The 19,306-nt window shown below is 50.9% G+C and overlaps 7 protein-coding genes across 7 annotated transcripts; 3 read left to right on the top strand and 4 right to left on the bottom strand.

The window, feature by feature from the left end:
- Nucleotides 1–1,665: 1,665 nt before the first annotated feature.
- HER10_EVM0011383 (alpha-L-fucosidase) lies at nucleotides 1,666–4,117 on the top strand (the record flags this gene model as incomplete). Its single annotated transcript, XM_035480816.1, has 2 exons — nucleotides 1,666–1,755; nucleotides 1,829–4,117. The coding sequence occupies 2 exons, from the start codon at nucleotides 1,666–1,668 to the stop codon at nucleotides 4,115–4,117; spliced, it is 2,379 nt and encodes a 792-aa protein (XP_035335368.1).
- Nucleotides 4,118–4,851: 734 nt separating this feature from the next.
- Nucleotides 4,852–6,475, bottom strand: HER10_EVM0000358 (uncharacterized protein; the record flags this gene model as incomplete). Its single annotated transcript, XM_035470143.1, has 5 exons — nucleotides 4,852–5,215; nucleotides 5,287–5,703; nucleotides 5,759–6,087; nucleotides 6,138–6,159; nucleotides 6,219–6,475. 5 exons carry the CDS (start codon nucleotides 6,473–6,475, stop codon nucleotides 4,852–4,854), a joined length of 1,389 nt encoding a protein of 462 aa, XP_035334572.1.
- Nucleotides 6,476–9,075: 2,600 nt separating this feature from the next.
- On the top strand, nucleotides 9,076–9,920 carry HER10_EVM0008257 (uncharacterized protein; the record flags this gene model as incomplete). Its single annotated transcript, XM_035477786.1, has 2 exons — nucleotides 9,076–9,131; nucleotides 9,332–9,920. The coding sequence occupies 2 exons, from the start codon at nucleotides 9,076–9,078 to the stop codon at nucleotides 9,918–9,920; spliced, it is 645 nt and encodes a 214-aa protein (XP_035335147.1).
- Nucleotides 9,921–10,329: 409 nt separating this feature from the next.
- On the bottom strand, nucleotides 10,330–11,950 carry HER10_EVM0005876 (cutinase). Its single transcript, XM_035475479.1, has 4 exons — nucleotides 11,292–11,950; nucleotides 10,981–11,098; nucleotides 10,839–10,918; nucleotides 10,330–10,748 (listed from the first exon to the last, which is right to left on the bottom strand). Exons 1-4 carry the CDS (start codon nucleotides 11,619–11,621, stop codon nucleotides 10,443–10,445), a joined length of 834 nt encoding a protein of 277 aa, XP_035334977.1. The 5' UTR covers nucleotides 11,622–11,950; the 3' UTR covers nucleotides 10,330–10,442.
- An 831-nt stretch (nucleotides 11,951–12,781) lies between these two features.
- HER10_EVM0012878 (uncharacterized protein) lies at nucleotides 12,782–14,329 on the bottom strand (the record flags this gene model as incomplete). The annotated part of the gene is made up of 1 exon (XM_035482258.1): nucleotides 12,782–14,329. The coding sequence occupies one exon, from the start codon at nucleotides 14,327–14,329 to the stop codon at nucleotides 12,782–12,784; it is 1,548 nt and encodes a 515-aa protein (XP_035335489.1).
- Nucleotides 14,330–15,692: 1,363 nt separating this feature from the next.
- On the top strand, nucleotides 15,693–16,512 carry HER10_EVM0000347 (elongation factor 1-gamma; the record flags this gene model as incomplete). The annotated part of the gene is made up of 3 exons (XM_035470132.1): nucleotides 15,693–15,930; nucleotides 15,986–16,284; nucleotides 16,357–16,512. 3 exons carry the CDS (start codon nucleotides 15,693–15,695, stop codon nucleotides 16,510–16,512), a joined length of 693 nt encoding a protein of 230 aa, XP_035334571.1.
- A 130-nt stretch (nucleotides 16,513–16,642) lies between these two features.
- Nucleotides 16,643–19,137, bottom strand: HER10_EVM0005079 (C6 zinc finger protein; the record flags this gene model as incomplete). The annotated part of the gene is made up of 7 exons (XM_035474704.1): nucleotides 16,643–17,094; nucleotides 17,176–17,900; nucleotides 17,978–18,261; nucleotides 18,320–18,433; nucleotides 18,480–18,616; nucleotides 18,991–19,018; nucleotides 19,072–19,137. 7 exons carry the CDS (start codon nucleotides 19,135–19,137, stop codon nucleotides 16,643–16,645), a joined length of 1,806 nt encoding a protein of 601 aa, XP_035334918.1.
- Between the last annotated feature and the right edge of the window lie 169 nt (nucleotides 19,138–19,306).

The following is a 19,306-nucleotide window of genomic DNA, read 5'->3' as shown; positions in this document are numbered from 1 at the left end:
ATGTGTACGGTTAATCCTCGATATTCAATCAACGATTGATATTTACCTTTCGAGTATTGTTGCCAGCATTGCAAATTAGAACTCGAATTAAAGTTGTCGGTTCCCGGCTGCTCACGAGAAACAAAAAGTGGCTTCCATCAAACATGATCGCCGTCTCCAGTTTTCGACCCAAACGAAGGGCTCACGTTGTCTGGCACTGAGATCTCCCAATCACCCCGTTGCGCTTCTTGCAGAAGAAGAAACACTAAACCTCGGCCCGCCTGTCAAATGTTGGGAATTTATTTTCCAAATACTCATTCACAGCCATCTCTCATCCCGACTTACCGTTTCCGGCTGAGAGTGCCAAGCCGAACATCAGCCAACACGGACAATGCTAAACAAGCGCGAGACCGAGACTCGCAGCACCTGTGGGCGACGGCTGTCAAGTGTCAACTGCTCTCATGTACATGCAAAGCCGAGGGCTATGTGCGGATTGGCCACGAAACATTCATCAAATCATTCAGCTTGGGTACATGTAAGGTGAATATCTCAGTCAAAAATCTCAAATAATAGACGCAGCATAAATTTACGGTTAGTAGGAGTGAATGAAAGCCTTAGGTTAGATGGTGATGACGTGAACTTTCCTACCCCACGAAATGTCAGTTTTGCCCCTGCGTCACGTCACGCAACTCAGATACCATGCACTCAAAGCCATGATTGTCTGTGAACACGAAGATTTAACTCTAAGGAGATGACATATCCATGAAGTAGTGGGTGCGTCCAGGCGAGGGGCCACTGCTTTCATTGACTTTGGCTCTTGCCTATCTGACGTCTCTCACTCAATAGATGTCTTCGCTTCCAGTGCACTGGCGTTGGTGCGATAAGCTTTGGCAAGTTTGTGAAAATGTCAAGAAGCAAAGGTTAAGTAAGTCGCGTACGGATTCAATTGAAGTGAGATCCATCTTGACCAATTGCACGTTTGCCTATCGATGAGTGATCACTTATGAGTAGGTCTGAGTGTTATTTGTGGAAAACAATGGTTGGAGTGAACACAACCACATATCAAATGTGAAAGGCCCTGAAAGGGTCCATTCCAAGTACCTTGTTATCGAAGAAAATGAGTTCAGCGCATGGATTCGCCATCGACGAGAGACGTTAAAGCGATGCTTGTGCCCTGCCATTCTGCTGCCTGTATGATTGACAAGAGACAGTATTCCTAAATGCATGCCGGCATCGGCATCGTGGCTAATCAACCGCGATAGCGTTCCTTGCAGAATAGCCCCATTGATACGAAGCTCAACGTGGAAATCCCTGCCTCGATGACGTCCGGGGATGTGGTGCTATCTCCATTCTCCAATGTTTGTTAGTCTTATCAGCGACGCCCCTCACTACCCGGCAACCCCAACTGTGCCAACCTCTCCCCGAATGTTGATGGTAACATGAATAGTGGGCATTCATTTTGGACAATGTAACCGTTCCATTCGGAGTCGAACTGCAGCGACATGCTGGATGAACTGAATTGAGGGGGAAATCGTCCCACCAGGGGATGGATCGCCAGAGTCCCCCGCTACCGAGCTGATGGCAACCGTTAAGAATGGGTGAGCTTCCTCGGCTGCGGGTTGTGATGTGCTGTTGCGATCCAGTCTAGGCAGAGCAATTGAGCTTCACAAAGTTGCGCTTGTCAATATGAAGGGATTCGGCAGCTTCAATGCTCTCTCGGCGCTGTCTTTGAGCAGTCTTGCGCTCGGAGCGGTGACCAATTCGACTTCCTCTGGTGTAAGTAGCTCTGGATAGCTCAGTAGCTTGGCATGGCTGCGCAATTGAGCGCGATCGCTGAAATCTTTCGCAGAAATCCGTCGCTCTCAACCTGACCCCCCTCTTCAACAACAAAGGATTCGGTACTCAACCTGGAGAGGCCTCATTCGATGCCCTCAACCAATCCTTCCCCGAGCCGACCGTGGGCCCGGACTTTGTCTCGACAGACACGGGCATCCAGTACAGCTTCCCGGGCTACACCGGCCCCACGGACCCCGACAACCTCATCTGCACCGGTCAAAAGATCTCGGTCCCGCAGAACGGCTCCTACTTCTCCGCCTCATTCCTCGTAGCGGGAGACGTTGAAGGCGCCACAGTCAGTGGGAACGTGTCTTTCAACTACGCCGATAACACAACGTCCGAGTACGAGCTTCGTACGCTCAACTGGTTCAGCTTCCTGACCATCAACCGCGGAGAGATCATCTTCCCTAGTCGGTACACGGCCAACGGTTCTGATTTCAACACCTCGCACATCTTTGAGCGGACCACTGCGCTGCCGCCTGGGAAGAAGCTTACCTCAATCACTCTGCCGGACAAGAATAACGCGACTGAAGGTCGGCTTCACGTCTTCGCTATTACCCTGTGGCAGCAAGCCCCGGATGTGGCGGTTCAGTCGGTGAGACCGACGCAGAAGTGGATCGGTAACGGGACGCAGGTTGTCGAGGTTACTGTCAACAATGCAGGGTCAAAGTGCGTCTCTGGCGACGGCCTCAAGATTACGCTTACTGGAGATGGGTTCATCACTAAGAGCCCTGGGCACTTGAAGCGATTGTGCCCAGGAGACCAGAAAGTTGTTGTCGTTGGAACCAATGGCGCATCAGCCGGTCCTGTCAACATTGCTGTCCACGCCGACGACGGCAGTGTCCGAAAGAAGACCCCTTTTGCCGACGTCGAAATCGGCTTGACCGAATGGACCGCCGATGGCGAGAGTCTCTCGAAGCATGAGAGTCCAGAGTGGTTTGATGATGCCAAGTATGGCATCTTTATCCATTGGGGCCCGTATTCCGTCACAGGCTGGGGCAATTCGACACCGTACGAGAGCTACGCTGAGTGGTTCTGGTGGTACTCTACCCACCACCCCGAAGGCGATCGTTCCAACTTCTACCAATACCGGCTTGACACCTACGGCCCCGATTGGGCTTACGACGACACCTTTCCGGAGTTCAACGCCTCCAAATTCGATGCCAAGGAGTGGGTTGACCTCTTCGCCGATGCCGGCGCTAAGTACTTCGTCCTCACAACAAAGCACCACGATGGCTTCGCGCTCTTCGATGCCGGAGAGACTTCGAACCGCTCATCAATCCACTACGGTCCCAAGCGCGATCTTCTGAAGGAGCTCTTCGATGCTGCGAAGACTTACCAGCCCGAATTGAAGCGGGGTACCTACTTCTCGCTCCCCGAATGGTTCAACCCAGACTTTGGCCCCTATGGCTTCGTCCAGTTCCCCACGCCATCAGCCGTCTCCTGGCCCGGTGTGCTAGCCTCCAACCCCTACACTGGGGAGCTTGAGCCCTACACCGGCCGCGTTCCCGTCAACGACTTCATCACCGACCTTATGGTTCCTCAAATGGAGACCCTGGCCTACGACTACGGCACGGACATCATGTGGTGCGACTGCGGCGCTGCCAACGGCACACAAGACTTCGCGGCGACATGGTGGAACAAGGCCCGCGCCGAGGGTCGACAGGTCGCCATCAACTCCCGCTGCGGCATCCCGGAGGCGGCTGACTTTGACACCCCCGAGTACCAGACCTTTGCGTCCGCGCAACGACGCAAGTGGGAGAGCAACCGCGGCATGGACCCGTACAGCTACGGATATAACCGCGCGACGAAGCCCGAGGAGTACATGAATGCCACTACGATCGTGTACTCTCTCGTCGATATGGTGTCCAAGAACGGCAACTTCCTGTTGGACATTGGTCCCAAGGCTGATGGTACTATAGTCCAGGCTGAGATGGATAACCTACGCGAGGCGGGCAAGTGGATCAAGGCTCATGAGGAGGCCATCTTCAACACTACGTACTGGTTTGTGCAGAGCGAGATCGTTGGTGGCCCGGATGTGAGGTTCACCCAGACCGATGAGGCTTTCTACACAGTCTTCTTGGAAGAGCCGACCGTGGTTGACGGCTGGGTCTCTATCAACGCACCTATCCCCGCCGTTGAAGGAGATATCATCAGCCTCCTCAGTGTCGAAGGTGCTGAAGACCTCGAGTGGAAGATTAGCGGATCAGGAGTCAGCACTGAGTTGAAGATCAAGGTGGAGGAGGCTCTTGTTGAGGCCGATCAATTCGGCTGGGTGTTCAAGGTTCTTTACGCAGCATGATTCATGGATGGCAATAAGTCAGCACCAGGCCTTGCACATTGGTAATAAAGACGATTCAGAGCAGTGGAATGCAAACGGCATGCCCCTTGTGACAAAAACTAAAGTAATTGAGTGATGAGCAAAAGGAGATGCGTCGAGGGGGAATCGAACCCCCGGCTCCCCGACGCTGCTGGATGGCAACGGAGAATTTTACCACTAAACCATCGACGCTTGATTTCTCTAGAGGCTTTATTACCTAAGGAGTAAGCCGTGCAATGCGGTAGCTTGATGGTGTGGTCGGGGCCACGCGGGGCATGGGCCTGGGGGACAGCATGGCCTCGAACCGCCGTCGATATGGTGAGCGTGATCCCTCGTCCTCTGAGGCACTCGTGCTGCGTAGGAAGTGATGGCCGGTTACTCAGATTGCCGGAAGTCTGAGCCCATGACATCGCGTATCGATATCTCGCGGCAAAGAGGTGTTCTGTCGGCCTGGCAATGGCAACGGTGGTCTCAAAGCTAATATTGGAACCAAATATTTTGAAAGAGTGACTAGCGTTGAGTTTGATTACTTAGGTACCTAGTAGATAATAGTGAGAGGACGGGATTGTTGATTCCCAGCATACAACAAGATCCTGAATTCGACCAATATCATGCCCCAACTAGAACTCAATGAAATCGCACAAGAAGTTGACGTCGTTTCCTGGTGTTCAATAATGGTCACAATCGACAACTCCAATCAAGACCAGGCTGCAGCATTAGGTCGTCTTGATCTTGTCGCCACGGATGGCAATGATAGAAGCAAAAGCACCCTCATCAGTAGGCGCGACGATGAACTCGCCGGAGGTGCTATCCCACGTAGCAGTGTGCGAAGTGTTGTTAGTAGTCTTCTTGAAGTCGCCGCCAACTTGGATCGGAATTCCAAAGACGCGGACGTAGCCCCCAGCCTGCTTAGTGTCGGACACTTTCTTGTCGAAAGTGGACTTAAGGGTGTTGCTGAACTTGATTCTGTAGCCAAGATTTCTAACTACGACAAGTTGAGTCGGTGCGACAAGAACCTTAACGGTGTCTGGGGCGCCGGGCTTCAGCTTAGGGTAGCTGCTCTTTGGGTCTCCGATGTTCCTAGCCACGGTGTTAATTAGTTATCGGAGGATCTCTGGGAAAGCATCTTTTCTACTCTCAGTGAAACTTACCAACTTCCAGGATTGACAGCCACGGTCCTAATCTCATCGTATGTGACCGTGATCTGAATATCATTTTCGTTGGAGCTGCTCTGATCAAGCTTTTCCTCGTGATCAGAAGATGCGTTGGCACCGAAAGACACCCAGGGAGCATAGGAGAAGCTGAGGCTACCGCTCAAGGTTTCCTGGCCAAATTGACTCTCGCTGGTGTTCTTTCCATCGCTCATCTTGATCTCGATAGAGTTCTTGCCAGGTCGGCCGCGACTGGGATCTTGGATCCAATCACTCACAGCCGTGACATACTCATCAGAGCTGTACTCAGGCACGTATCTGATTCCTTTGGGAGCTGGGAGAGCCTGATTCGAGTTGACAGCGTTAAGAACATCTTGGGCAGAAGACGGAGTGGAGCTAGTGGCAGCCATGGATATCCTGAAGAAATTTGTTAAGCACGGCCTGCTGATTCTTCATAAAAGTTGTGACATACCCCGGAGTCGCTGCAAGACTAGTCATGGCTTGAGTGAGCTTGTCGCTATCCAAATTGTACTGAGCCGCAAGTGGGCCACTCATGTCATTGAGGGCAGACTTATTGTCGGCAGCAGCAGCAGCGGCGGCTTGAAGGGCATTCACATATGCCGGCGCGTGGGTGGGATACCATTGAATGAAGCTCTGGTCTCCAGTGATGCCGAATCCATGCTGTTGCTGAAAGTCTGCAAAAGCTTTGGCGACCTCCATGTTGCATCTGGTCAGGGCAGCGTCCAGGGCTTTCTGAGTGAGAACGACTCGAGTGACCACGCCAGGGCTCTGGGAGCCTCCCTGTCCTTGGTTTAGCAGAGGTCTCGAAAGCATGGTTGGGGAAATCTTACAAGGTCAACATAGCCGAGATAACTAAGAGATCATGTGTGTCAATGATTGTGAGAGAACGAATTTGGTCGCTGAAGGCTTACTTTCTCAACGATCTGATGTACGAGTTCTGAGTCGACGGTACATAGAACAGATTGTTGGCAGACAAGAGGTTGTCCGCAAGATTGTAAATCCCGAAGTTTGTGTACTCGGGAGGAATGAGAGGAGACGCGGCTGGGCCTTTCTGCGCCTTCGTGGCAAAGAAAATAGCGCTGTCAGACCCGGGGTTGGGTCCGATAGCTTGCTGAATAGCCTTGCAGTAAGCCAACCAAAAAGATTTATCAGAAGCGTCGGCAGACATGATGAGCAGTGAGGAGTGTTGGATTGATATTGTAGAATTAGTGTCAGAGAAAGATGTTGAAATGAAGTGTGTTGATGGAAGATGATCTTGAAATGAGCACGAACCTTTCTCGAAACTTATAGTCATATCAGTGATGTGAGTAGAGGCTCGACTGAAGTGATTGTCCAGAGAGGGCTGGAGTCGCTGGACTCAGCTTCGCCTGATGCGGTTGTCTCTTCTCATCCAGCACCCAGCAAAGGCTGGTTTGTGACAGTTCGGTTATCCACTGGACTCCTGGTCCAGCAGACGAGTCACTGCGTACCCAATCACTTCATTGCCGACCTTAGAGATCGACACTTTCACTTCTGGTGTTCATACTGAGTTCAGCTCCTGCGTCGCTTCCGGGACATTGCCAGTCAGTTTGGACGATTGCAGTGGATTGTTGGCGGTGCTAGTTCTGTGATGTGACTCTGTGGGCTGATTTTGAAATCACATCATGAAGGCTCTCGATGACTATGTCGCTATTACATTGGGTCTGCTCTCTTGTGAGACTATAGTACATGTGGAATTGCATGACACTTCGTTTGAAAGGTGATGAGTTACATACGTTTCGTGTCAACAGCTCCAAGTACTGGCGACGGGCTGAGGATCGAACCTACCCGGGCTTCTCAAGTACAATTAGGCTACAACTGCGAGACTTGTGATTAGTTCTCAACTGCATTCAGCGAAATAACTTTGGGATAGAGGTTTTAGTTCGATGGTTTGCTGATTGCAAAGTTTGATGGTAAGTACTAATTGGTGGCATGAAGCCGGCTTTTGTTGTGATCTGCTTCATCCAATGTTACTTTCATATCAATCGGTAACAGACATTTCATTGCTTGATTCAATGCCTTCTCTGTTCTTCATCTTACTAATTATCGGAGAATCAATGTCGGGAAGTTTAGCGCACCACACTGCTCATGATTATATGCAGTCGTCACTAAAGCCAAGCGATCGACTGCTATCAGCCTCACGAGTAGGTAGCAGATATTTCAATTGCTTGCCTGCAAACGGACCCGTTTGGCCGTGGGTAGGGGCCGAGCCGATGCATTAGCTTTCTCTTCAGCACATGGTCATGTCTCCCTGGTGTTCTTCAGCGTGTGATGTGGCTGCCCTTGGGAATCTGATTATTGCATATTGAGAAGCAGGCAGCTGTGATGAGTGACTTATGACTACAAGGTGGGTTGCAATACTGCGCTAGTAAAGGCTGAGCTGATGACAATTGAGCTAGTTGAGATGACTTCTGGCACACTGTGCAATGTTACCACACTTCTTAGCTGATGATCTGCTTGAAGACGAAGTGAGTAGCTAGCTGTGCTCAAAGACTGTGGGCCGAAAACGAATGTGATGCAGCTGTCGAACACTCCTAGGTTGATGCTGTGTAAGGAGAGGGCCCCGGCGAGTGATGGTAATCACCATAATCGAATGGCATCTTCGGCAAGTCAACACGGAATCATGTCGGTGGAGAGGATGTCAGCATGTTGTCTTGGTACAGTTCTACTCCCATACACCGTTCTCGTACGTTCAGCTTCGGCCAAGCCCGATCCAGGCCTTCATGTGGCTGGCTAGCTGGGATGGTGATCAATGTCTCATCAATCCAAGCCTCTCAACTCATCACATTGATGTTGATCTCATCGCAAGATGGCGATAACATGATCTTGTAGGAAAATTGATTAGGGAAGGGCAACTGAAGATAAGACCGATGTGAATACCGCAGGAGACAAGCTTGAGACTGTATAGTATATAAGCCGCCCTTGACTCGTAATCAACTGAAGCTTTTTTGAGGACACCAGACTTCATCAATTCGTTCCCACTACTATCCATCCAGTCACCATGTCAAGCCCTCAAGAGCAACCCGTGGATTTCCTACAACAACTTGCCGATGTTGGCCTGCTCACACTCACCGTTGAGCAACCATCCGAGAGTTTTCAATTTAGCTGTCTTCAAGCTGCCATTCCAGACTTGAAGATTGGAGTTGGGGAGCTCTTACCATCTCAACCAAAGAGAGTGCCCATTCCTATTCTTTACAAACCTCACTCAACGCCGACACTTTTCTGGAAAGCACTTGCTGCAACTTTAGCACCATTCCTGTCCAACGCCACAAATCTTTCTGACGAGGAACAGGCCATATTTCTCGCTACCCCAACGCAGACAGGCATTCCAGGTGGCGATCTTGCACCTGCGGAGGTAGTCAACTTTCAAGTCTTCCAAAAAGCAGATGCTCTGCAAATCCTGAATCGCCCTGCGCTTTCCCTTGACCAAGGATCTTACTTCGCTGAGCTCAACAAGTGAGTCAAGTGTGTCGATTTCTCCATGACCACGACTAATGTACTTCTCTTCCTAGATTTATGCGAAACTTGGTCTCAGTAAGTAATATACTTTACGATCAACCATCCAGCCATGATTCGTCAATCTAATAAATTGAAACTAGGATGATGATAGCCTTCATATCGATGCGGCGCGACAATCTTTATTGAAAGCCACTGAAGCTAAGAACGCTGCTTGGAACAATGCGTTAGCAAGATACGAGGCTCGGATCGACGACGAATTTAAAACCCCCACCTTCCAAGACTTCATTAAAGATGATGAAGACTACAAGAGGACATGGCAACAAGAGCTTGATGCACAACGGCGATATGTAGGCCTGCAGGGAGGGGATATGGAAGCCATATCTCAACAGATCTCTATTCTCAAGTTAGCCGATAACAGAATAGACTTCAAAAACCTGTAAGTACTAACCTTGCTTCTCACAAACACTCACATGGGACTTTTTGAAGTTTATGCCGGCAACAGCATTCATATGCCTTGTTCCGCGTTGAGTGAGGACTTCGTCCGAAGGGCGTATTTCGACAACGTCCCGAGGATCAAGGTTGACCCGTCGACCATATTCTACCGTCCTATCCATACGTTGGCAAATTGGGAGACTATCTGCAATGATTGGGCCGTGGAGAAAACGAAGACGTACTCGTACTCAATTGATTTTGACGGCCTGCCTGGCGTGACTTGGGCAGAGCTGGGGCATGAGGGGCTCGATGCGGTGGAGTCCCCTAAGCTGAAGAATGATCAACAAGCGCTCGTGGATCAGCTCCAAGGCAAGATTATCTTCTACGGGAAACCCAAGGTTCTCGATGTTGAGAGGGGCATGTGGGATGTGAAGCAGCTTCGCCAGGCGGGCAATCTCAGCCCATATGCCCCAGAGACGGTGAGACACAAGTTTTGCAAGACCACCAAGTTGTTGTTAAGCTGGGGGTACGACATTGAGCTCACGTTGCCGGAGAGCATCGGCACAACGCCCGCCAAACAGGCCAATTTGACCTTTCTAAAGTTACCACTCGCTGACCGGTCGCCAAATGAGAGGGTCCTCAAGTTTTCCACGGAGCCAACGAATTACCCGTGGCTGGTTGCTGTTTTAGCAACCGTGATCTAGGGATACAGGAGGCACGCTGTTTTTTTTTTCTTGGAATACGCGATTCGCGCTCCTCTCACTCTTTGGGAAATGATTCAGTTTATAGCAGAGAAGTTGATTGAACATCGAGAGCTTTAGCCTGCAAATGGTCGTATTGCTTTGGCCATGTTACATTATCTTGAGATGGTCATCTTGCCTGGGTGATTCGCAGGATGACATGCTGACCTGTCGCCGATAGATGACGCACGGTGGGTTGTGTCTCGTTCGTCTTGAGTCTCTTGACAAAGCCACAGTAATCACGGAGTTTTGAACCTTGCAGCGCCGTCGGACCGACACCAACGGACCGAGTGAATAATGGAGTACATCCTCTGAGGTGGAGTTTTGGAAGGTTGTGAATACCGGTGGGATGAAAGTCCCTGGAAGCTTGAGAAGGGGCCTTCAGATCATAGCAGTCATTATTGAATAATTACAAAGCCGGTGGATTGCTACCATGGCCAATGGAATTCCGTCCAGCATGCTTCTGCAAAATACAAGCTTCTCCTCTTACAAGATAAAGGCCGCCAGCATAGACAAACCAGCCAGGGACATCAGCAGGCCCGGCGCAGAATCGGCAGCTCCGGATCCCGGGACCGTAGTGGGGGTGGCAGTCGGCGACGAACCGTTGGATGACTTGGAGGCGTTGTACTGTGCCCAGATAAACTCAACTGCATCGTCGGTGTAGTTGGCAAAGTATGAACCGTGAACGGCGGTGTTGTTGCCGAGATCGCAGTAGATATCTCCCGTGTCGCAGTACGACTCGATCTTGGACGCGTATGCCTCGCACTTGGTCACGTTTTCACGGGGGAAGAGCTAGAGACGAACGAGTCAGCAACTACGACGTTGCACTATTCGGCGTAGGGGCTTGATTCCGCCACCACGTTTCGCCAAGGTGGAACTTACTCCGTTGCGCTTGCTCGTGCCCTTGTTCCAGCTTGCGCTGACGTTGTGGGTTGGGTCTCCGAAAAGAATCACGGCGATGACTGAAGATGTGTAAGCTTCGCGATCATGTCAACAAAAAGTGACTGGATGGGCAGCTACTAACCACTTTGGTCGACGACGGATGCGGGAACGGGCGCCGTCTGATTGAACTCAATGTTGAGAGCCTCGCCCTCGTCCTCGTCAACGCTGCCGCACAGAGTATCACCTGTCACTTGCGCACCCTAAAGTTTCATGCAAGTCAGCGGAAGAAAACAAAAGTAAATTTGCAAGCAGCCGTCCAATTTTCTCGCCCAATTACCACCCTCCTTTCCGGCGCTCTGGTAAAATGGGAGATCATGTCATCCCATGAAGCTGGGTTGGTGTTGATGCAGGTGGCTGCGCGATATTGAAATCTTCGGTACGGCGTGAGCTTACCTGAGAGTATCCCAACAGCGCAACCTTGGAGTTCGGGCATCGCGCGTTGTACGAGGTCAACGCGGCGTTCAGAGCCACGGCGCCGGCTGCGACGGAGGTCGAGTAGTTGTCAAACGTCGCCGGGTAGTCGAGCGGCGCGATCTGGGACCCGGGAATGGCTGCGAAAGTGCCATTGGCGACGCTGCCGATTCTGCCGGATCCGGGAGCTTCGTTGCTGCCGCGGGCCACGATGATGTACACGCCGGTCGCGCAGGTGCTCGTTGCGTTTTGCGCCGTGGCGGCGGTGGCGGCGAGAATGCCGGTGAGGGCGGTGCTAGTCTTAACTCTCATTTTGGGTGGCGTCGACTCTCGGATCTATCGTACTGGAAGAATCAAGAGAGATATTCGGGGATGAAAGACTCGAAGAAGAGGCTTAAAAGGGCAGGGCAAGAGGCGGATGCGGAACGACCGGGGAGAACAAAGGCTCGTTGTCCAACGTCAGCGCCAAAGGAAAGCTCGGGGGAAACGGAGAGGTATTTATCAAGACTTGCATGACGTCGCATACTCACCGAGACCCCTTCGGCCAAGCAAACTAGAATGATATCCGCACTGAGACCTGCTCCCGCAGCTGCGGAAAGCTGTCGATGGGAAACCCACTTGGCCAAAACAGTTCCCCATTGCCGTGCTTTCTTAGGTGCAACAGGCTCGGAGACTCATCAGTGGGCTGGGGGAAAGCTAGCCTCCAGAAAACTACCTAATGCATATCGAGGTGTTCGGATCGTCAGGGGTCATCCCAGACCGCTCTCCGATGACGAATCAGCTGAGTGCCATGGTCAACAGACAGCCATCGATAACCCTCTCTACTTCACACATGTTCGGCCCGTAGTGAGATAGTACACGTGTAGACCAGGACACTGGCTTCGAAGAGCTGCCGCGCGGGGTTAGGATTGACAGGATGTAGCCTGCTGCACGAGAAGGTGACCGTAAATGGCACATCTGGTAGGCGAGCTAGGCACATTTTCAAGGAGGGGTTCCTCATGAAGACCCAACAAACCTCGGCATTGGATCCAAATGAAGCATCGCGTTCAAATACCCCAGGTCTCCCTCCGGGTCTCTGGTCCCCTTTGGCGCGTATCAAGCTCCATTATTGGGTCCGCTTAGGTCCGGGTTACCCGGCGAGGTTGGGGGCTCACAAACTCGGGGTTGGAGGTTGGAGCCTGCGGACTTTTGAGTGCGGGGAAGAGATGCGCTTTGCCCGGTTTGTTGGCTCTCTCCGATTCCTTGCATTGTGACTTTAAATTGTGGACGAACCGAGGGGCGTCAGCTGTCGCGAATTATTGATAATATTATTTGTACACGAAGAACAAGAGTAGATACAATGGTGAACTCGCCCTTCTTTCTCCCACATTACGTGTTCCTTGAGTTTGGCTCTATTTCCAATTCCGAAAACTCCCTCTTTCTTCCTATTTGGGCGGAGTTTACACAAGAGCCTCAAGACTTTACACCAACAGCTAAGCATTGGTAAACGACGAAACTCTCACCGAGCCGCCCAATGTTTTTGTCGCATAGTTGAAGATGCCATATCGATAGCCCATGAAGAACTCCCAGTTGTTGTACAGCGTGAATGACGCGCCCACAGTCTCGAAAGTCTGGCCGTCGACGCTGTAGCTGAAGACAGCGTTACCAGGCCCGCCAGGACGTATATCAGCCACCATTCTGAGGTAGACGTCTCTCGCGTCTCCCATTGGCCTGCGCTCAACAACTGCCCCTGTCGAGTTCGTGGTCCAGTCGGTGTTCATGGTCAGACCTCCAACGGTGACGATGGAATACACATCCCCTTCACGTTCGATGCCGATCCAAGAGGACTTATCGCGCAACGCTGCGAGTCCAACGCGGTCCCCGTCGGCCATGTTCGCAACGTTGAGGTGGACGGTGCCGGTTCCAATCGGTCCTCGAATCCTGTGGGTCAGGGTGTTGCGAGCCGAGTACAGGTCCGATGTCACAGTGACAGTGCGGAGCGTGATTCCGTTGTTCACCTCGAAACCACTGAGATCAGGGTTGTGATTCCATTCCCACTCGGGGCGGAGGGATGTGCCGGCAAACTCATCGGTGCGTAGAGCGCTCGGCACATCCGCCCGGGGAAGCGGGTACTCGTAGTCTCCCCAAGCACCGTTGACGGTCACGAGCGACGGGAAACCATCATCTCCCCAAGTGATGGGAGCCAGCACGGGAGAGCGGCCGCCGGGATATATGTCCGTGAAGCCCATGTAGTACCAATCTCCGTTCTGGGTGTCCACGAGACTGCCCTGGTGCGGCGACCCGGCATTCGGAACCGAACTAAGTGCGATTCTGTCTGCGAGAACCTTGACTTCGTATGGACCCCACGGGCTGGATGACTTGAGCACGAATTGTCCATCAGGCGGCCTCGTCAGGAAGATGTAGTAGTTTCCGTCTCGCTTGTACATCCGCGCACCCTCCAGAGCACCAATATCGCTGGGCGTCTGGAATACCGTCTCTCGTCGAGTTTCCGTAAGTCCGTCGGTAGAGAGTTGCGCAACAGAGATCGCGGTGTTTCCATAGGCCACGTACGGAGTATCGTCGTCGTCAAACAACAAGCCAACATCGTAGTAGCACGTGTCGATGGTGCCAGCTTTGGTCCAGGGCCCAGCAGGGTCAGGTGATGTGTAGACATACGTCTTTGAGAACTCTACGCAGGCTACAAAGTACCAGAGACCGTTGCTTGCCCGGTGTCGAAGAGAAGATGCCCAGATACCCTTGACATAGGCGTTTTTGCCATCCGCCAAGTCGTATTGCGAGTTCCAATCGAGAACCGGAACCGAGTGGCTGACGTACTCCCAGTTGACCAAGTCTTTGGAGCGTAGGATGGGCGCACCGGGGGAGTAGTGCATGGTGGATGCCGTCAAGTAGTAGGTGTCTCCGACACGGTGAACCTCATTGTCGGCGAGATCTTCCCATATGACCGGGTTGGTGAAGGTCTCTGCCACGATAGGGGCTGCCAAAGCAGCTATCGTGACAAGTGAGCGCAGCCAGGATCTCATCGTGTGGACGTGTTGATAGGCTCAATGTAAGAATTTGTAGGCTGGAGTGTCCTTGAGTGTTGAAATGAACGATTAGTTGAAGGGATGCTAGTTCGGTTTTATCATTTCCATCACAAACGCGATAATGGGTTCTCGGCCATCTCGGAACTCTTTCACTCGGTACGAGGACATCGTGAAATCCAGTTTCAAGTATCTCATTGGGTCGTAAGATCTTGACTGTCGATCTACAGTCCAAGGAGATTGCGCTCCAGCTACGGTGCTTCATTATATTTCTTCCGGCAGTTGCATGACTGCGGATGATGCGAAAGGGTGGCATCACTTCAGCCGATGACCCCAGATTTTCATCTTGCATTCGGCCGACTGCATGGCTAGCTAAACCCCACAGACTCGGCCGGTGGGATGGCAGACACGCTCCAACCGTTTCCTCTCGGTTCGCAAGGCAAGGTTGCATTTTCAGCTCCGAACCGACAGCATTCATTTTGCAGCGACAACTAATGCTACAGTAAAGGTCCCACGGATGACTGCCGCATCCGCGCCTATTAGCGGCCACAGCATGACATGGAATTCTTCCCCGCATCTCGGGAACGCTTTGTGTGCTCGGGAGATCAACGAATTTCGACGTTCGTGTAACCTGTTTGATTGATGCTTTTGGTCGACTAATTTAGCCATTTGACGAAGTTTGGATGAATGAAGAAGCCGCGAATTCGAAAGGCATTTTCCGTTCCAAACGCTTCATTTCGAATCCCAACTCTAGAACACCTTGGCCTTATTCGAGTGAGCACTGTGCTTTTTTTCTTTTCCTTTTTTGTAGGGTTGACATTGCGTTTCTAATCACCTAGGTATTCTCTTATCCGCGGCCGAATATCGTCAACACAACACTATACGCTTTTACAAGTAACTGTAATGATTGATACATTTGTCCGACTTTGTTTTGCTTTCGTTCGCTATGAGTAGGTTGAGACAAAATACCTAAGAAGTTAGAGAAAGACTGGAGGCGGATGTGCTGCATCTGTGCTTCTTACAGTCGATAGGATACTCGCAACGTGACTGAACCGTGCAATTTCAGAGACAGAACCAGCGCAAGAAGAGAGTCGCGTAGGTCCAGCTGAAGGCTCGAACAATAGTTGTCAAGGTAATCTTTGAATGTAGGAGGAGCACTTTTTGCGGGAGGCACCTCCACCTTTGTGGTGGAGCTCCTCCCTATGACGATAATCATCAGCGACAATATGCAGGATGCATTATGTAGGGAGCAGAACCTTCTGCCCGGTCAAGTACAGCTATAAGTTCAATTCAGATTCGAGGAGCAAAATTTCTCCCTACGTTCGTTTACTCTCCATTCAGACAAGCTACCACAAGCAGCAAGATGTCTTTCGGCAAGCTCTACACGTATCCCAAAGCGCCTCGATCTACGATGGTGCTCTTTGTTGCAAAGTATAATAGACTCGACGTCGAAATTTGCAACGCATTCCCGATCAAAGTGTACCCGGAAAAGGGCGGCGTCGGTGAAGAATATCTCTCCAAGTTCCACACTGGAAAAGTTCCCGCGCTGGAGACCGCCGATGGCTTTACTGCCTACGAAAGCAACGCAGTTGCATGGTTCCGTAAGTGCCAAGCTTATTGGAAGCGATAGGCTCGGTAAAACTCACAATACAACAGTGGCAAAGCAGGATCCAAACACAAAGTTATGTGGATCTGGATTGAAGGAGGAGACAACTGTCCTTCGGTGGGCGTCATTCACGAACTATGAGCTCCTGCCACCCATTATGGCATGGATAGGACCCATCATTGGACGGGCGCCTAGCAGTCCTGAGATTCTCAAGACTTGTGAGGAGGGCTGTGAGCTGACCATTCGCGCCATCGAGAAGGAGATCGCAGGGAAGAATTATCTCGTTGGAGACACGTTGACGCTGGCCGACCTATTTGTCGTTTCTGGTCTCGCAAGAGGCTACCAATATGTAAGGGCCTGTCTGACTAGGAAATCAAGTTTCCTAAATCGAGTATACGAAAAGTTACTGACTGTCTCCAAGGTCTTTACGAAGAGCTGGGCTGAAAAGCACCCTGTGGTACATGAGTATTATATGCGCGTCCGTAACGACAAAGATGGAATATTCGATAGCATCCTCGGATCTAACGTCCTTCGTGACGAGCCTGGTGGTACTTACCCTGACTATGATGGCCTTTGAGCCTGGGAAAGCTTGGTACTTCCAGAGATCATAGCAATATTGAAAATTGAGACTGAGAGGAGATTCCGAGAAATTCTGCAAGATTCAAGGGAGTCCGCGTACTTTGAGATAGACTACACACTGCGCACTCTTACTCAGGCTCATGTCTGCTTTCGTTAAATACAGCGACGATCCATTTGCTCGGTGGCCACACATCCCTGGCCAAAAAAGTTGCCTCCATCCATGCTAGGTATCGAGACTCAGCATCATCTACCGCCGCTGTTGAGTCCCACTGGCCTCTCTGATTTGCGGGCTCTAGACTTATGGCAGCTAGTATACCAGTAAGAACAACACGAGCAGACATGGAGTAGATGCTTTGTGTTTGGATGTTGAACGAGACCGAGCTGGTCTGCAGGCTAACAGCCATCAGACGTACTATGCGCCAGCCCAGCAGACAGGCCTTGTATCCGATCATTGTGATGAATGGATCTTCGATTATTTTGGGGTTGATTTCAGATTGCAACTGAAAGTCGACACTAATGGGTCTAGTGTCGTGAGAAAGAAGCACAAGAATGCTCTCCAGGCTACTAGCTACACGAATGACTGAGACAGTGTGAGCTGGTGTCCTACTGCATCTGAAGCCTTCGCCTGGATGTCAATATGAAGAAAGACTCATATACGTACCATCTCTGTCTTCGTACACATCTCGATGCTGCTTCACCCGAGGTTTACCAAGTTCCCAGCAAGTTGAAACAGCAGATGGAAGACTGTACTCGACGATGCCGCTTGTGAGTAATGCCTCTTGATGGGTTAGGTTCATAGCAGCATAATGCCACACGATCCAGACATTGCTCCATAGGCTAGACTCCACAGTCTCAGAATCATCTAAAGGGCTGCCAAGGGGATATGTTCCAGGAAAAGATGGCTTGCGCATGATGTCCGACAAGGCATTCAGAGCTTGCATGATTGAGGTCCGACTAGCTTCTGAGATGATTGACAAGTTGTTCTTTGACTCGCCACAACGCACGTTGTTGTACAAAAACGAGCTTGCCAAGGTGAGGTCACGGGTCATCATCAATATTTGCGTTATGAGCATCAGACACGCGAAAGACGAGTGCCAGAGTAATCGCAGAGGCCGGTCCGGCGGGTTAGGATTCATCAAGTACATGAGACTTGCGTACAGATCGCCGTGCGCCGGGCGTGGGTCGCCATTGGCTTCATAGTCATCTTCTTCGTTGAATGACCCTTCTTGAGAAAATATGAGGGCTTGCCAGGTTTCGGCTGTGGCAGCTTGCCATGTGTCGTCTTGACACGGAAGTTCGTATTTCAATTCGAGAGCTGCGAGCAGCGGACGTATGTTACAACAGACTGAGAGTTGAGCGTCAAGGTAGTATAGACAGTACACAATCCTGAGACCTCAAATGTCAGCGTGACTTTAATTGAAGCCAGGTTTCCCCGCTGGTAGCGCGCTGGCAGGCGGCCATACCGCTTTCTTGACTCGTTGTACATGGCAACTCGCCAGGCGTGCTCGGTCACGTTCATTGAAGAAGCTATCGCAGGTTCGTTCGGGCTGGACACTTCGTCCACGCCAAGAGCTACTCTATCTTGAAGCATCTGGTACTGTCGGACAGCATCAACAAGCTTCCTGTGGATCTTGAGAGCCGTTGAGAACCGGCCATCGTCGCAGCTGTAGAATGCGTAGTATTCGAAGAGCAGGTAGGCTTGCATGACCCACAACTCTCTGAACCTTATCCGCCGACTCTCGCGCACCTACAAGTGATTCAAATGCTCAACATTCGCACAAAGTCATTCCTGTATGCTCACTTACGTATACGTCCAGAGACTTCAAGCCCGAAAAGAATAATGTAGCGCTTATCTCCTGGTCTGAACCTTGAGCTTGGTAAATGGCCCCAAGGCAAACAATTGCTTGTATCAATGGCTCCTGAGCCGTATCGAGGTCAAATGTTGGCTTATGTAGAAGCGGGAACGTGGGCTGAAAACGATCGAAGTAAGCTGATACAAATTGAGGAAGTTTGAATAACCATGAAATGCCTCGTGACGCGAACGCTTGTGAAATCGGTGTTGACTGAGTCATTGACAAAACTTAGATTGAGAATCTGTTGGGCTTGATGAACGGAGCACCTACACCTTCGCCATTTGAACGATCGGTTGAGCGGTTCGCATCCACTCCTTTGTTTGTCTCTTTTGTTGGTTCGTCGGCTGGCGCAGCATCACCGGCGACATAGATTGTCTCAACAGTGCGATCGGGGTTTGCGTGGTATCTTCTCACGTGGCGTTTCCTTAAATCACTAATACAAGTCAATTCAAACTCTATCAACATTTTGAAGTAGTTTGATGTCCTGGAAATAGTGCCAACCTTCTGGAGAAGCTGACTTCACACTGTAGACATGGGAATGGCCTCAGATTTGAACGCTGATGTACTGAGTCTGTCAGTCTGGCTCGTCACTGGACATTACGATTTCTTCATCTAATCAGTACCTGATGCCGTATGACGATTCAAGTTCTCCTGCTGACTGTCAATCTTTTGCATTGGGGGCTATCGCTGGACGGGAGAATCACCTGTCGGGTGAATCGACTTGAGCACGCAGGACATTGGAATGGTTTGTCGGTTGATCTGGGAGACATTTTTACACTAGGCGTCATGACAATAATGATGTTTCAATGTGAGCACTGTAAATATGATTCTGGATTCACTCTTGATTGCAAAGTAGAGATGTATTCCACGAGGCTTCAATATTCATTGTCGACGATGTCTTACAGCAGTCGTGCAAGCACTGAAGCTCGATGGGCATCC

Source organism: Colletotrichum scovillei (genome assembly GCF_011075155.1).
Source record: "Colletotrichum scovillei strain TJNH1 chromosome Unknown Contig00004, whole genome shotgun sequence".
Classification (NCBI taxonomy): Eukaryota; Fungi; Ascomycota; class Sordariomycetes; order Glomerellales; family Glomerellaceae; genus Colletotrichum; species Colletotrichum scovillei.
This window is presented reverse-complemented; position numbering and strand designations above follow the sequence as displayed.